Raw genomic sequence first — 2,678 nt, 5'->3', positions numbered from 1 at the left:
GTGTGCGCTCACCAGACAGAGAGAGAGACAGAGAGACAGAAAGCAAGAAATCACCCCCCAGGGGGGATGGCCATGCCGTAATCCCTTCTCCTCTGTTCTCCTCTCGGGATCTTGGGCATGCACGCACACGTGCCCGGTGTGAGTTTTAAGCCACCGGGTCCGGGACGTGAACTGTGGTCGGCTACATGGGAGTCCAGCGACATAGCCTACATTAACTGCTGGTCCCTCCCCATCAATTTCTACCCCCTTTGTATTGCACCTTTTCCTGGGATCTTATCCCTACCCCCTGCTTTGTTGGTGGGCTATGAAGAGGAAGGGGACCTACAACCTCGTGCCCCAGCACACTCTTCTTGGTCTGGCTCATAGCCCTCACAGGAGCACTGACGTCTCCCTGAAGCAGCCAGTCAAGTCAAGCCAGGCAGTTAAATGGTCTGAGCACTCATCTCTAAATGACCAGTCCAGTTCTTATGCCACAAAAGCATATACCTCCTCCCGTGGAGGTTACATGCACCATCATCCATACAGTATTATAGCCAAGAAATGGGAGAGAACCCAGTGTAATCCTTCATGCTGATCCAGGGAGCTAGCTCGAGGAAAGAAATAAAGCTATCAGATGGTCCTGATTGTACAGAAATGGGAGTCTCCCAAATCAGGACCCCAAACATTTCATCCGGTATCACGGGAAAGTGCTTATTGACATGTGTAATGCAGGAATTCTTCCTTAGGTTCCTGGAAACATACAGCTGAGGGTTGACTCAAAATGGCATTAGTTCAGACCAAGGGCGAATGTGGGCCTGGGTTGAGTGAACTCAGCTGGTGTAGAGACGACACAGACTGAGGTCAAAACACGGAGCCTTATTCCTCAGCCTTGAAGAGCGTGTAGGTTTACACAGATCAAAGGCTACCTCTAAGGTGTGTCTGAAAAACAGCCTTCCTTAGTGCTTATTTATTGTCCAATTTCAGTGAGATCTGAAAGGTCTAGAAGCCTAGTTCAGTGGAGATGCAAATACGGAGGACTAGTCTAGAAAGTTGAGAGTTTGAGTAGACTGATAACAGACAGTAATTTCAAATGCTGACTGATGAGTTCTTGTGCTCTGGATAAAAGTAGACCTTTCTGGTTTTTCTCCCCACCCCCGTTACAAAAAGGCATGTCCAGGGCCAGCTCCCATAGTCTTCAGGTGAAGGAAATCATACCCCACATGGTCAACTGTAAAGTTCAAGTTCTGGTCCTAGCAGCTTGAAAAAACAAGCTAGGCCCATGCATGTGTGTGCCCAGAGTCCTCACAGGATAGAAAAACAGAAGAGAAGAGATTGTGCCATGAACACACTCCATTTGGGGGTGCTTTTGCTTCTCTCTCTCTCTCTCTCTCTCTCTCTCTCTCTCTCTCTCTCTCTCTCCCCTCTCTGGAAAGCACACATGCCCTCTTGCAATAAACAAAAGAAAGAAGAAAGGGAGGGAAGGCAGGAAGGAGGGAAAGGAAGAAGAAAAAGAGAAAGAGAGAGAAAGGAAGAAAAAAAAAAGGAAGAAAGAGAAAAGAAAGTTTGAACCCAGAGAATTCTATATTACACTGAATGGTTTTGTGTTTCCAGTTGTGGGTTTTAAACTTCTAGTACTGCCTTGGAAAACTATCGCTCCTACCGTTCAATAAAGAACTGGGTATAGAAAGATTTGTTTCTATTTCACATCCTATCTGCATTAACAAGATAAACTACCCGCAGCTACAAAATCAACCTGAAGGTCCCCATCCTTTCGGCTATGTATAGGACAAGAGTGGCTCTCTTTATAAATTATGTCTTGTTTTCTTACAGTACCTTTAAAGAGAAACGATGGCTGCAGCAGTTAGGAATAGCAAGAGTCCTGGCCAAAAAGAGTATTTCTAACCTGACCACCCAAGAAGGCCTGAAAACATGTGAAAATCTTCCAGAAATTATGCTTTGAAAACTTAGAACGACCTCAGTTTGGGGAGCTCTCCAGTTCTAATTTAACATTTCTATTAATGGTTCTAATGCTACATGACTTTCAACCGACTATTCAATGTTGAATACCATGTTTTCTCATACTCCACCGCCTTAAGCAAAGATGGAAAGTTTTTTTTCTTTTTTTTCCCCATAAAGAGTGTGGGGAAGAATTAATAAGAAATTGAGAACAGTAGTTGTGTCTGCAGTAGGGGCATGGAGAGGATGGGCAGCAGGGAATGGGAGTGAGAGTTTTTGCTATGTTTCTTATTTTGTTTTTCTGAGCTTGTTTTAATGCTTTGGGGTTTTTTGGTGTGTTTTGTTTTGTTTTGTTTTAGGTTTTTGTCATAGTACTTGTGTGCTTGCTAAGAGAGACAGAGGTTTACCCCTCAAGTCAGACATGCAATCATAAATATGTATGTATCAGCTGTGCTTGTTATTAAAAATATTTAAATTCATTAAGATCTTTATTGAATCAAAAAATTATGAAAAAAAAATCCATGGAAAACAACTGCACATACCAGAGAGAGTGTGGGAGAAGGGCGAGAGTTGGCAGAGGGAGAGAGGTAGGGAATCAAGGGGGGAAAAAAGCAAAACATATAAGCAACAAGAAATAGGAAATTATTTGTTGATGATAACATGTGTGGTAATATCCTTGATTGAACCAATATACAATGTATACTGGATGGAAAAATCTCATTTTATATACTGTACTGATGTAT

General features: G+C 43.0%; 1 protein-coding gene across 1 annotated transcript in view; it reads left to right on the top strand.

The window, feature by feature from the left end:
• The window catches only part of ANKUB1 (ankyrin repeat and ubiquitin domain containing 1), a 27,896-nt gene extending 25,805 nt beyond the window's left edge, over positions 1–2,091 (top strand). The window contains exon 6 of the mRNA XM_027772355.1: positions 1,810–2,091. Coding sequence (XP_027628156.1) covers positions 1,810–1,939 — 130 coding nt within the window. The 3' untranslated portion in view covers positions 1,940–2,091. The remainder of the gene's footprint in view (positions 1–1,809) is intronic.
• The last annotated feature ends 587 nt before the right edge of the window (positions 2,092–2,678 follow it).

This window comes from Tupaia chinensis, unplaced genomic scaffold (genome assembly GCF_000334495.1).
Source record: "Tupaia chinensis unplaced genomic scaffold, TupChi_1.0 Scaffold000272_1, whole genome shotgun sequence".
Lineage (NCBI taxonomy): Eukaryota > Metazoa > Chordata > Mammalia > Scandentia > Tupaiidae > Tupaia > Tupaia belangeri.
Note: the sequence above shows the minus strand (reverse complement) of the source record. Positions and strands in the feature narration are given on the sequence as shown.